The sequence below is a fragment of the Hyperolius riggenbachi genome, chromosome 4 (assembly GCF_040937935.1).
Source record: "Hyperolius riggenbachi isolate aHypRig1 chromosome 4, aHypRig1.pri, whole genome shotgun sequence".
Classification (NCBI taxonomy): Eukaryota; Metazoa; Chordata; class Amphibia; order Anura; family Hyperoliidae; genus Hyperolius; species Hyperolius riggenbachi.
The window spans coordinates 397063878-397077174 of NC_090649.1; the positions used below are offsets into that span (position 1 = coordinate 397063878).

Here is a 13297-nt window from a genome sequence, read left to right on the forward strand (position 1 = left end):
GCTGGCTTGGCTGGTAGTCACATGATAGCACGGAAATCAGATCATGGCAGCGTGCTGTGGTAGATGGCACTGCAGATGTGACAATTAACCTCACAACATTCCTTTTAATGAATGTTTAAATTTTGTTCTGAATAAGTCACATTCAGTCCGAGGAACAGAGAAAAGCAGTATAAATTATTTCTTGGTCTATTCCTGATGGAGAGGAAGCTTTTCAGGTCACTGAGCAGGCTGAAAGCTGTGCCCTACTCGCTTAGTATGCAGCAAAATAGTCTTACATAAATATTACCTAAAAATAGACCAACTTGGAGAATTCAACAATGAAACGAGATGTAGCCAGGATTTAAAAGGAAATGTTGATGTCGTTTCTGCAGGAACTCCATACTTTGTGAGCTCTGGAGATGGTTTTCAGTCCTTTCCTAAATCAGAGCTTCTGAAGTGAGGGTGAAAAACTGCAATGTTGTGTGCATTCACATTTGCTTTTGTATGGCCCAGTGCACACCAAAACCGCTAGCAGATCGTCAAAACGCTAGCGGTTTTGGGAGCAGAGAGCAGATATTTGGCCGGGTGCACACCAAGCGGATTTTGTATGCGATCCACCAGCCGCATCAGCCAGTGAAAACGCTTGGCTATTGTATTTCAATGTGTGGTGCACACCGGCGGTTTGAGGTTTTTTAGCAAACCGCAAACGCGCAGCAGGAGGCGCATTTGCGGATTGGCAAAAACCTCAAACCGCCGGTGTGCACCATCCCATTGCAATACATTAGCCAAGCATTTTTCCAGGCGGATGCTCCAAAAACCGCTCGGTGTGCACTGGGCCTATGTGACATTTTTCACGCTTTTTTTTAATGCTGCTAACTGCACTTTAGGGGGGGGGGGGTGTTTCGATTGCCATTCTCCATTGACTTTCATTTGCATGCGATGTGCAAGTTTATGCTGCAGGAAGTAGGTTTTTTGCACATGCCAAAACAACAATGCAATTTTTTTTCTTTCAGCAGAAGTGTGATTCTTCATTGATTTTTTTATTAGTTCTGCGGTTTAATGCAGTTTTGCACATTCTCAATTTGCATGCAAATTTTAATAAACCGGAATCCTGCCTCTTGCTATATGTGCACGTTGGATTAGACTGAGCCAGGGCAGCCAACAAAGACTGCTTCAGGTGAGAGTATAGTGTGTGCATGGAAGCCCCCCAAGGTCACCTAAAGGTCCAGCATGTTGGCTCTTTAAGGACATCCAACTCCAAGCAACCCCTGAATGCATTGTTCTACTGACCTATCCGGCTGGAAGCTACACTATTGTGTGTTGCGTGTCTGTACAGAAGTCGTTCACGAACAGTCCTGCTAGGGAGGGATCAGTGGCTGGATGGCAGTGGCTTTGACATGGGAGACCAGGGTTCCTGGCTAGGGTCTGTACCTATTCAGTAAGGAGTTCAAGGCAAGACTCCCTAACACTGCAGTGTGGCCTCTTGAGCGCGTGCCAGTGGCTGCAGCTCTTGAGCGCTTTGAGTCCGACAAGAGAAAAGCGCTATACAAATGATCGGATCTTATAGTCAGGCAGAGGTTGCTTATGTTAAATTAAGGGGAAGAAGTTAGTGGAGAATTGAAAAGAGGTCAGGACAATTCCGGTTTCAAGTAGGTGAACCTTGTAGAGTTTTGATAACATGATGAAATGGTAATCTTCAGAGAAAACTGTATTCAGAGCTCTTTTTTTTTTTTTTTGTAGTAATGTTTTGCATTGTCCATTGTAAGAGTAAGAGGATACACGTTTACAAGCCACTAAGTCATATGATTGACACTTCTAAAGTACAAAGCTGCCAGCAAAGTGGAGGTGGTTTCCATGTACTGAGCCATCCCATGAAACCCCCCTCTGTTCCCTTCTGTTACGCACAAGGAGGAGGTGAGCAGGTTGGCTATGTGTTCACAGGAAAGACTGGCTGATGCCACCTCCCAACTCCTCCCTACTTCCTGGGGCAATGGTGGGATAGGGGAACGAGGATGAACAGTTCACAGAATCTGTGACACAGATAAATTATTAAATCTAACCAAGCTGTATTTAACCTCCACACAGGACTTCAGCACTACACGCCAGACAGATGAATAATAAAAAGAAAAAAAGAGGAATTGCAATAACCTAATGCTTAAACACTCTTTAAACACTTACCACATGGTGTTGTGTTACACTTTTCTACTGCAGCTCGTCGCAATGGCCATTACATTCAATGGAACATGACACACTGACTGCGGTGCAATGCCATAGAAATGCTCTGGGTAACACAAAAGCTGCAGTTGGTTACCTTCAGGGCCCATTTCCACTATCATGAATTCGCATGCGTTTTTCGCATGCAAATTCGCATAGCAATACAAGTGAATGGGACTGTTTACACTTGTCAGGATTCCTTTGCGTTTTTCTGTGCAGAAAAAATTTGCATGGCAGAGCCATCAGAATTCGCATACCGCAATGCGAATCGCATACAATGTATTAAATAGGAAATTCGCATGAGGTTTTGGCATGCGAATATTCATGCGAATTTTCATTTGAATCCGCATAGAAATAATGGAAAAGCACACCAGCACTGCCATGGTTAAATTCACATACATTGTCATCCATGCGAATTCGCATGAAAATTCGCATGAAAATTTGCATGGACTCGCATGCGAAATTCGCATCCGCATGCAAATTTTTACCGCAGTGATTCGCACCGCACAAGTGGAAATGCAGCCTAACAGTAAGGGCTCGTCTCCACTAGTGCGGCGTGCGTCTCGCAGACGCACACCGCACTGAGCCGGTGGGCGGGATCGCAGGCGAATCCCATGAGCCATGCCATGCACGGCTATGGGATTCGCAGCCTCCGTGGCGAAATCTGCGGGGGGTTCCAGGCGAATCGCTCCCGCAAGCGATTCCGCCGCGGCGCCGTCATCCCCTATGGCAGCGTTTCCCCGTGCGAATGATGTGCGGGGAAACTCTGCAGAATCGCCGGCGAAACCGCCCTAGTGGAAACGGGCCCTAACTCTGGAAGTGCATCAGAAGTGTCATACCTTTTCGGGGGGAGGGGGGACTTTTTGTTACCTTATCAGCTCCGGTTCTGTGCAAATGTTCCAAATCAAAGGACCCTAAATCTTTGTACATTACAGATTGTTATATACTGTATTCTACACGGCATGCATTAAATAGCTGTAGTTCTTTTCCATATGCCAGCAGTGACGGTGCTGCAGAAGGGGTTTAGTTGAAGTGCCGTGTTGGCGGCCTCTCCAATTTCACCACACTCCTGGTTGGCCTTCCCACTCACATGATATACTTCCCCTACCTGCTGGATTGGTGCAGAGGGTGAAATGCCCATAACCGGTCATTATCGCCTTGTGCTACATGTCATGTCATCTACCTGTGTCTGTATACTAATGCCTTGGGGGACATGTTGTGGAAGGAGGCAGTTGTGTAGGATCCCAGAAGATCTTTTCAGTTTATAGGATTTTATGCTACAAAGGAAATATTCAAGAGAGAGAAGTCAGAGTGTTCCCACGGCTGTCAAGTGGGTGGACTCTGAACTATTATCTCCCGCTGTAAAAACTCACATATCTTAGCATGAAGAACTATGGAAGGAAAAGCAAAATGCTATACACAAGGTACTGATTCTTGAGTCAGTTGTTGGACTGGGTACTGGTGGGGGGTTTGGGGTGAGAGTTTGTCACACATTTCTCTACTATTCGCTTATACGCTCTCTTTTCTCTACAATCGAATTGCTCTCCTACAAAAACACTGATACCTTTTTGTGAAGTACGGTAACTCATAAGTCAGATAACATCTGCCGTAGCCTCTTTTAAATCATTACAAAATGGCATAATGTTACGGTCATTTGTCTTTCACCATACAGTAGAATTGCTTTATAGTAAACTCGGCTATAATAAACCCCTGTCCTTAGAAAATGCACTTGCATGAATATACAGTGTATGACAAATCCTGATATAGTAAACTTCTGATACAGTTAACTACTTGGCTAGGTCCCTTGGAGTTTACTATAAAGGGGTCCTACTGTATTTATCCTGTACAATTCACCAGATTTGATGCAAACTCTTTAAAACATGTAAAAACTTCATAAATTTTACCTGTTAACAAAAATGAAATCCCAGATGATCTTTTCAGCAGGTGGGCGTGGGGTTGCCTTACTTTGAAGGGGGCAGTCTCCTTGCAAGATGCATGTGCAGTCAATGGATACTTCATATTACACCTAGGAATGTAGTTGTGTTTAATCTAATTGACTGGCATACATCAGACGGGTAATATCAGTCTGTGGATGTGGAATTTTTCCTTCATGGTACTGAAGTTTGAGAGCTCATGGATTCTTTGGTGTATGCTGATTGAATGGGACAAAGTAGAGCTCCACCCCATAACTTGTAGGAGCAAGGAGGTGAAATGGAACAATGTGATTACAAGATGCAGAGCCTGCTGTGGTTTAACTGAAATTTTGTTTCTTGATTTAATATTGTGTGCCTACCTTTACAACCTGTTTAGGAAAGACAAGAAACTGTAGGGGGAGGGCTATGCCCTTACTAGATTACAGTCTACAGATTGTAATTCATTTTTTTTTTATGTTGCAGCGCATATATTATCTCTCTTTGGAATTCTATATGGGGCGGACATTGCAGAATACTATGCTGAATTTAGGTCTCCAGCACGCCTGCGATGAAGCTATATATCAGGTAAGTGCCACAATCCTCTCTTCAAAAGAGCACATCAACTTCTTCAAATTCCATTGTTATTTGGAAAGAATAAAGTCCTTTTTGTGGCCATGAGTGAAAAACAAATGTGCCAATGAACATCTATGTGTGATGCACGGTCCTGACAAGGGATGCGTAATATGTTGGCGCTTTATAAATACAATAAATAAATAAATAAGGGATCACATGATCGTTGGTCATTACGCTAAGAATACACGGCTCGATTCCGAGCCGTTTAGAGGGCTCAATAGATCATTTCCGACATGTCCGATCTCACGCCCAATCTTTTCTGTGCTCGATTCTGCAAGGAGGACAATGGGAAAAGATAAGAAAAATGAGCGGAAGATAAGAGAATCGCCTGCAGAATCGAGCGCAGAAAACGATCGGGTGCGGAATTGAGCGGCAAAATCGAGCCGTGCATGCCCAGCATTAGAGGCATTCTGGAAGTTACACATTATGACTATTGTTCTCAGCCTGATAAACTCTGCCTAGTAGTCTCGAGATCTCAGCAGCATCAAGGCCTCAATTACCAGAGAGGCTGAATCGCGTACTCATGTCTGCCAGCCACCGAGTGCCCTCTAGCTGCAGTTAATGCAGCACAATGGCAAAGTTTATAACCCCATGTGGGCTAGCGTTTGCAGTTACCCAGCAGCAAAAAAAACCCACGTCATGTTTTGGATGTCTGAATGGCTGATATTGTGGTGAAAACCCTCCTACAGTGTGATAACATGACCAAGGTCCTGGCAGTTTCCTGTCTGTGAACCTCATTGCATTGTGGGAAATAACAGCTTTTTCCAACTGCCAAGCAGTATACGCCCTACGTGCATAGAACTCGCAGTAACAAACATTCCATACAGATTACCTTGCAGAACTAAAGATGTCCCCACCAGTGATACATTTCAGGGAGAGGAAAGATTTTACAATGGGCAAAAACTGACTAAATAATCTATAAATGAATATTGTAAAAATAAAAAAGAAATTTTATTCATTTTGTTATTTTCACTACAGTTCCTCTTTAAATGTGACTCAGTGCCGCCTCTCCACTGCCTGTGCGAAGCCTTAGCAAGCGCATGGCTGGTGTATGGTAGCAGCTGACAGATGGTGAATTCACTGCCTTCAGCTTCCCTTGTGAGAGAGGCCTAAGGCACAGCTATGCAACTCATCTTAAATGTGTAATATACAAAGTAACTAATCTATTTTCACAGAAAAAAATTGTTGTGATGTTTAACCACTTCACCTCCAAGAGTTTTTCCCCTTAAAAAAAACAGAGCAATAGTGCTCCTTTCATTCATTTGCCGATAACTTTATTACTACTTATCACAACAAAACAATCTATATCTTGGTTTTTTTGGCACCAATTAGGCTTTTTTTGGGCGGTACTTTTTTCTAAGAATTATTTTATTCTAAAAGTGTCTTAACAGGAAAAATAAGAAAAAAATTAGAAAAAATTCATTATTTCTCAGTTTTCGGACAGTATAGTTTTAAAATAATACGTACCACCGTTCCTTAAACCCACACATTTTATTTGTCCCGGTTATGGCAACGGTGAAAATGTATCCCTAGTACAATGTATGGCACCAATATTTTATTTGGAAATAAAGGTGCATTTTTTAGTTTTGCGTCCATCCCTAATCACAAGCCCATAATTTATAAAGTAATAGAAATATTCCCTCTTGACATACATATTAAAAAAGTTCAATCCCTAAGATAACCATGTATTTTATTTTTTGTGTACATTTTTTTTTCAAAATTTTTTGAGGGGTAACTATTGGGGAGTGTGGGAGGTCAGAGGTTAATTTAAAATGTAAAAATAAGTTCTAAATAAAACCCTTATTGGAAAAAAAAAATTAGATGTAATTTTACTTTTTGGCCACAAGATGTCCTCGCAGCTCACTTTCTTATGCGTAGTATTACTACGCATAGAGGAAGTGATGCGTGGACGTTCTTTGTGAATGGCAGCGCTGTCTCATAGACGGCTGCTGTCATTCACATGGGGACTTAGATAAGTGAATGGGAACTGTGTTCCCATTCATTGATCTAGCAGCTACCGATCCGCGGCTGTAACGAGCACAAGGGGGCAAGCGGGAACGTGCGGCGGGGAGGGATATGTTAGCTACTCCCCTGCAAGAAGTTATGGGAACTTGCAGGGACGTAGTGACTCGTCCCGGGGGAGGGGAAGTTGTTAAAGTGGGATAAAACTGCAAATTGAAAACTCTTGTCCCTATTGCTCGGTACAGCAGTATTACTGTAACATAGTTCTCCCCCCAACATTTTTTTTTTTGTTTTCATAAATAGATTTATACATTACATGTGTCCCTGCAGTGCCTAGTACTGTATACCGGAAGGTGCGAATCAGTAGTAAGCTCTCTTCTGCTTATAGCTCACTCCTCCCTGTCTCCTCCCTCGCAGAGACATGTTGCTGTGGCAAAAGCTGATGCTTTATTTGGTAATCAACCCGAACTGCATGGCTTTCCACTGGCCCGATACTGCTGATGTCACAATGACTGACAGTGCTAACAACGCATCTGCAGCATTGGCCCTACAATGTTACCCGAGAGATTACATCCCGATACTATAACAGGTGACATGCTTCGTACATGTGTACAAGGCTTTATCCTATGTGGGTGGGCCATGGTTACTGTACACACATTCGACAAAGTTAGCCAAACCAAATTCCGTTCAAAAGCCCCATACAGGGGAGCAATCGAGAAATTGTACAAGGAATTATTATAGTATGTAATACTGATTACCTTAATGGCTATATCAGCTTGTGTCCTAGCTACATGCACATTTTCTTAAATATGTTTGATGTGTTTATAATAAAATATGTGTTAATTATTAGATGATCTGACCCAAAACTCGTCTCTATCTCTGAATACATTAAGAAGCTGGTTGTCCCCAAAAGCCCTATTTGCCCATATCAAGATTAGCATCTTATGAGGGCTAAAAGGGGCATACCTATATGTATTTTTATTGGATAATATTATTTATCAGAACCCATCGGTCCATCTATACTCATGGCATTTGAACCAAAGTTGGCCAAAATGATTGCTTATGTTGATTTTGACCGAATATTTGCCATGAGCCAGTGATAATTCATGAACACTCAGCAGTGCCAAAGTGCATGTTCTATGAAGAGTGGTAAAGTAGGAAAAGCATTTTCCTTCCTGCTGTGTGGAGATAAAGCAATGGACTGACAACTTCTGCTGCAGCACATTACTAGACACTTGTGTTTTAAAGCGGACCTGAACACAGAATAATATCTGCTCTAACAGATAAACAGCATAATAACCTTTTTAAGATAAAAACAAAAGTAATGCCTGCACACATCAAATTCTTGGCCAGAAGAATTGCCAACAACTGCTGGTGGGTCTTTAGTTGAGAAAGCTCACTAGGACTCTTTTAATGTGAAAGTCAGGTTAGTAGGCTATGTCAACAGCAAGGGTTTATTGACATTGTTATCAGTTAGATAACCAAGCTGACATAATTCTGACAATAGTTCCTGTTAGTAAGTCAAATGTTTCCAGCTGTCATAGTGACAGTTAAGACCCATACACACGTCTGATTTTTTTGGAACGACGAGTCGTTTGAACTCTGGGCGGATCGCTCAAACTCAGCCTTATCACGCGAACGACAGTCTGTACACACGCCCGATTTAGCGGGCGGACGTCTGAACGACGGGTCGTTCAAACGACCCGTCGTTCCAAAAAATCAGACGTGTGTATGGGCCTTTACTTTTGTCCTGGAGAGACCAAACAAATTGTATCAAATGGTGGTCAGTTACAGGGTTAGTAAATAATAACAATGTATGTGCAGTACTGAAAGGTCTTCAGAAAATAAGCTTTTCACTTACCTGGGGCTTCTGCAGCCCCTTCTGCAGCCGACCTTTGCCCGCCGCGGCTCACTTTCACTTTGCGCAGTGGTTGTCCACTGCGCGGGCCTGGCCGTGCGCATCCGCGTTCAAGCTCCTTTCGCAGGGAGCGAACTGTGCAGTAGAGATTTTCTCGAATTGCGCCTGCGCAGGACAGGACGCTCCTGGCCACGGGAACGCATACAAGGATACGTGTGGTCAGGGCGCAGTGGAGGTCGACTTAGAAGTCGGCTCTCACTACCAAAAGAAAAGTGATCCGCGGCAGGGGAATGAAGGATCGTTATGTCACGGTGTGGGCACAGGTCGGATGCAGGGGGCTGGCAGAAGCTCCAGGTAAGTAAAAAAATAAGAGTTTTAAAGAGACTTCAGTTCCGCTTTAAGTGTAAATCCACACTCAGAAGCTGTGGCCATTGTAAATTGACCTTTGCCCGCCTTCAGTGTGATGCTCTATAGGTAAATAGAGGCTTTAAAGGGAACGTGAGATGGTGATTAGCAATAAAATATACATACCTGGGGTTTCCTCCAGCCCCCTCCGGCCAGTTCGCTCCCACGGTGTCCTCTTCTTCCTCTCCGTTCGCCTGCAATTTGCCCCGGAAAGTCCTTTTGGTCTCCGGCCGACACGCACACTCACACCGCCTTTACTTTGCCTGAAGTGTACTGTCCAGGTGCAGAATGCTTCCGGAGACGGGAGCATGCCTGGTCGGACTGTGCATGCATCGACTGGCCCCAACTGACGTATTTTCCGGGGCCAGTAGTGAGCAAACTGAGAGGGAGAAGAGGATGCGGTGGGAGCGATCAGGCTAGTGGAAGCCCCAGGAGTGTATATTATATTGCGGGGGCCCCATCTCAGGTACACTTTAACTTTCTGAGAGCCTTAAAGTGGGTGTGTCTTGGACTGTTGCATAGCAGTCCGTGACCTGGTATGGCAACTTTGCCATAAATTCTTGGTTTTACTTTATTCGTTCTATTAATACCTGCTTAAAATAACCAATACATTGAAGACAAGATGTGGTGATAATTGTGGCTAGTGATTTCTAGAGATGAGGGTAATGTTTTACCTTTGTCAGATTAACGACCTTAAAATATGGCCACTAATCAAGCTGCATTCTTCAACCTTGGAAAGACCTTTATCCTCAATCAATACGTTTATCTGCAGTACATATCTAAGAGCTGGCAACGCCTTAATAGCATTTCAAGGAAAGTTGCCAGCGCTATGAATTATTCAGTGAGAGAGCTTTAAAATTACCAAACTTAGTTGTGGCTCACTTTTATGATTTATTTATTATCCTAGAAAGATGAGTCATCTTGCAACATGTTGTGAGGGAAAGCTTGTCTTTCTAGTGTATTGTGCATAAACTTTCTCTTATAAGCAGGGCTGTGTGCACTGGAAAGAGCTGGGGGATGATGCATCTGAAGAATGAAGTATCTGTATTTCTAAAACTTATGAGAATGATTTATCCAGAAAGGGTAAAAAATGGGAATAACAGTGACACAGTTGTGGGGCTTCTAATGGTCTCCTGCAGACGTTCTGTGCATGTGCAGCCACTCGTCGATGCTCCGGTCCCTGCCGCCGGTTACTTCCAGAATTTGTACGGCCTGCGCAGTACGCTCCCGGGGACGTCAGTGGGAGTGAAGAGAAGGCCATGCAGGCGCAGTAAGGAGCAATTCCGTAAGTAATCGGCGGCAGGAACCAGAGCATTGGTGAGTGGCTGCGTGGGCACAGGACATCTGCAGGGGACCATTGGAAGCTCCAGGTAAGTTCAACTCTTTTTCCCTAAGGGAAAAGTATTCTTTTAGCAGTGTTCCCCAACCCTGTCCTCAAGGCCCACCAACAGTGCATGTTTTGTGGAAATCCAGAGAAGTAGCTAATCAGCTCTGCTGAGACACTAATTACCTCACCTGTGCATGTTTGTGGTTTCCTGCAAAACATGTACTGTTGGTAGGCCCTGAGGACAGGGTTGGGGAACTCTGCTTTAAAGGAATACTGAGGTGAAAATAAGCTGAAGTGCTAAACAATTGTATCTATCCTCCTTCTCCTAAAATGAATTTTGTTTTTAGATATCCCACAGTGTTATTTTATATTTAAATCTACTTTGTAACTTTCTCTGCCTAAAAGAGTTAAACATCCGGAATGTAATGCTGGGAATACATGGGTCGATTTTGGTGCGCGATTCTGCGCCCGATCGGTTTGCCCGCTCGATTCTCTTATCTTCCGCTTGCTTTTCTTATCTTTTTTCAATTCACTTAATTGATGAATCAAGTGGCAAAACAATCGGCCGGGAGTAATTATATAAATAGATATAAATTATCTGTCAAACCATCTTAACCAGCTGAGCGGTCTGGACGAGCTCAGCTCGTCCAACACCGCCAGCGGCTGCCGCTCAGGCCCTGCTGGGCCGATTTTAATGAAATAAAAAGCAGCACACGCAGCCGGCACTTTGCCAGCCGCGTGTGCTGCCTGATCGCCGCCGCTCTGCGGCGATTCGCCGCGAGCAGCGGCGAAAGAGGGTCCCCCCAGCCGCCTGAGCCCAGCGTAGCCGGAACAAAAAGTTCCGGCCAGCGCTAAGGGCTGGATCGGAGGCGGCTGACGTCACGACGTCGGCTGACGTCGATGACGTCACTCCGCTCGTCGCTATGGCGACGATATAAGCAAAACAAGGAAGGCCGCTCATTGCGGCCTTCCTTGTTTATTCTGGGCGCCGGAGGCGATCGGAAGATCGCCTCCGGAGCGCCCTCTAGTGGGCTTTCATGCAGCCAACTTTCAGTTGGCTGCATGAAATAGTTTTTTTTTTATTTAAAAAAAACCCTCCCGCAGCCACCCTGGCGATTTAATCAGAACGCCAGGGTGGTTAATGGCTCACAAACGAGCCGTGTATTCCCAGCATAAGTGACCGTTTCTGTCCAATCAGGGCCTGGTCGGGCGATAGTGTAACCCTCACTTATAAGGAATAACAACCAGAAAACACTTTCCTGGCAGAAAATGGCTTCTGCGAGCAGGGAACAAATAAAAAAAAAGCCACTAGTTCATAGATTTTAGCTGTGGCATACTTCGATGAATGTGTCATTGAGCAGAGACAGTGGAACAATAGTTATTTTTGTGTTTTCAGAGGCTCCCTATGCCTATCAGCTTTTACTAATCGGGACTTGTATTGGCCTGCTTAATAAATTATTCTTTGATCAAAGATTTCATCCATTGATGTAAGCTACCTCATCTTCTAATTTTATTGTGTTTTTAATCCATTTTATATACACCTGGGCGCCTCCTTTCCCATAAATTGTGTTATATCCCCCCCAACATACCACGTCGGAGGGGTTGAGACAGACCACGTGTGGTTTTACCATAAGTGGCACTGTCCTCAGTTTTTCTCCAAGGAGAGCAACCGCATCTGGGTCCAGCTGGACCACCCCGAGTGGAGTCGGGTTAATCATCTCCACCAGCTTTCTGCAGTCTGTTGCCCCTCTGCAACCCACCTTTGTGAGTAGCTGTTCATACCTAATTGAATTTTCCATTTGACATTACATCCTGCAGTACTGGGCTCCCATTCTCTGTTTCTTGTTGTCTTTGTCTTTAGGATGTCAAGACAGCCCCACCACTTAGCGTTAAGTCAGCCATACATCACTCGATAGCCACCTGATTGACCATTGAATCTGATCAGAGAAGCATATGTTAACTTCACACAAACTGCCCATAGATTTTCAATAGCTTTCAGCATGAAATGTTTTGGAAATCATCTATACTAGACTAGTGCCTTTACCTGCCGGCCCCCCCATGTAATGTATACAACCTGATAATGTGATGTCCCTCACCTATCTGCTAGCATGCCTCTTCCAGTGTCTCAGATATTCTCTCTATAACCATCAGGGGGGCCTGTACCCAGTGGCACGTGCGTGACCTTGTACACGCCATAAGGTCACATGGTACAGATGCCTGGCAGTGATGTAGAGAAAACACTGGTGGATAGGTGAGCCGGAGAGGGTACACATTACTGTGGGGGTACGCATTACATATGGGATGAGACTGGCCGGGAGTTTGTCAGTCGTCTGGAAATCTAATGCCGCTACCTCCGCACACCCGACTGAGCACACTCGAGCAAGATCTTTCCAGCATGCCGGATCGATCGTTACAATCCATTTTGGATGGAAAGCGATCAAAATTACAATCGCGTGGCCAGGTTGTGGCATTGTTCTCTGGCAGATTTGATTACTATGATCGAATCTGCCTTTACAACGATGTCACAAATCGAGTGATGAATGGGAACCCCACCTATGGGTGTGGGCCTTTAGGAAGGGAGGAAAGCGAAGTGTTTTTTTGAACATAGCATTTGAGGGAACAACAGAGGATAGCAGTAATTCCAGAGAACTGAGCTCTTAGGGAAGACCATTAGAGCTATTAGGAGTCTGTTAAAGGGGAACTTCAGCCTAAACAAACATACTGTCATTAAAGGACAACTGTAGTGAGAGGTATATGGAGGTTGCCATATTTATTTCCTTTTGAATAATACTCAGTTGCCTGGCTACCCTGCTGAACCTCTGCTTCCAATACTTTTAGCTATAGACCTGAACAAGCATGCAGCATATCAGGTGTTTCTGACATTATTGTCAGATCAGAAAAGAGTAGCTGCATGCTTGTTTCTGGTTTTATTCAGACACTACTGCAGCCAAATAGAGAAGCAGGGCTGCCAGGCAACTGGTTTGGTTTAAAATCAAGTAAATATAG

General features: G+C 44.2%; 2 protein-coding genes across 3 annotated transcripts in view; one reads left to right on the forward strand and one right to left on the reverse strand.

The window, feature by feature from the left end:
• Positions 1-13297, reverse strand: part of ABHD12 (abhydrolase domain containing 12, lysophospholipase) — a 1393598-nt gene that overhangs the window by 976040 nt on the left and 404261 nt on the right. The window lies entirely within an intron of this gene.
• PYGB (glycogen phosphorylase B) overlaps positions 1-13297 on the forward strand; it is a 231913-nt gene that overhangs the window by 54716 nt on the left and 163900 nt on the right. Inside the window, exon 2 of the mRNA XM_068232241.1 lies at positions 4590-4691. Within this exon, the coding sequence (XP_068088342.1) occupies positions 4590-4691 (102 nt within the window). The remainder of the gene's footprint in view (positions 1-4589; positions 4692-13297) is intronic.